The 1,134-nt window shown below is 35.0% G+C and overlaps 1 protein-coding gene across 1 annotated transcript in view; it reads left to right on the top strand.

Moving 5' to 3' along the window:
- trim54 (tripartite motif containing 54) overlaps positions 1 to 1,134 on the top strand; it is a gene marked incomplete at its 5' end in the record, with an annotated part of 22,548 nt that overhangs the window by 1,276 nt on the left and 20,138 nt on the right. Inside the window, 1 exon segment of the mRNA XM_014025937.1 lies at positions 822 to 1,003. Within this exon segment, the coding sequence (XP_013881391.1) occupies positions 822 to 1,003 (182 nt within the window).

Below are 1,134 nucleotides of genomic sequence, written 5' to 3' on the forward strand. Positions count from 1 at the left end.
CTCTAGTAATATATTTACTGAGAAAAATGGTGAAGTGTTCAATACTTATTTTACCCGCTGTATGTAATTTTAACGAGGAATTTTTGATGTCCTTATAAAGAGTAAACCTCAAATTATATTTAAATATTTAAATTTCCCAGCTAAAAGAACAAAACTTTGCTAGCTCAAAGGAAAAATGTCAAATTTAAGGCGTTTTTCCTCAAAATCAAGTTTTTTGTTGCTACTGCTCAAAAAAGTGCTTCATAATTTTGTTTTCTGATTATATTTCAGACAGTTCATTCATATGATACATCCATTAGGCATTTATTCATTATATTTTGACAAAATACAATTTTTAACATTTTAGTTAAAACACTACAATTGATTATTTCTCCATATTTTGGACTTAATCCTCATTTCGATGTGATGGGTTACAAATACTTAAAATTTGAAAAACGATGCCAAGAAATTATATTTTTATTATAATGCCTGCCTTCTGAATAAACGTCGTTTTTAGTTTTGTGAAGAAATTGATGATTTTTTTTCAAGACTGATGAATTTATATACACATGGGTACTCAGTGTGTGTAAACCAGGTAACTTTTTGTTTGGTTTTCACATTTTTTCTCTTAAATGTGACAAAACTGTAACTTTTGACCATATGTTTGTCAGGCACAATTACATTGTCTGAATAGTTTTCACAACAAACTGTAATTTGTTCCACAAAACAATCCTATTTACTTTTATAAACCAGATAATTCATCTCAGATGTGATGTGTGGACTATGTAGCCAGATGTACTTTCTTTAATTGAATTCAAACTTGAAGTACCCCCCGTATGCAGACAGCCAACCCTCTGTGGTCTCAGCCTCGCAGCCCCTCCAGCATCACTTCCAGCAGCGGCCGCTTCCGCTGCCCGTCCTGCCACCACGAGGTGGTCCTGGACCGCCATGGAGTCTACGGCCTGCAGAGGAACCTGCTGGTTGAGAACATCATCGACATCTACAGACAGCAGGAGGCCTCCAGGTGAGACCATCATACTGACAAGTCGAGGAAAAGTTGGCAAAACGGACAGATGCTTTACTTTCCTGCAGTGTTTAAGTTTTAAACCAAAATATGTGAATGGATTTATGTGAGCTTAATTATAAGTATATATA

This window comes from Austrofundulus limnaeus, unplaced genomic scaffold (assembly GCF_001266775.1).
Source record: "Austrofundulus limnaeus strain Quisiro unplaced genomic scaffold, Austrofundulus_limnaeus-1.0 Scaffold511, whole genome shotgun sequence".
In the NCBI taxonomy this organism is placed as follows: Eukaryota; Metazoa; Chordata; class Actinopteri; order Cyprinodontiformes; family Rivulidae; genus Austrofundulus; species Austrofundulus limnaeus.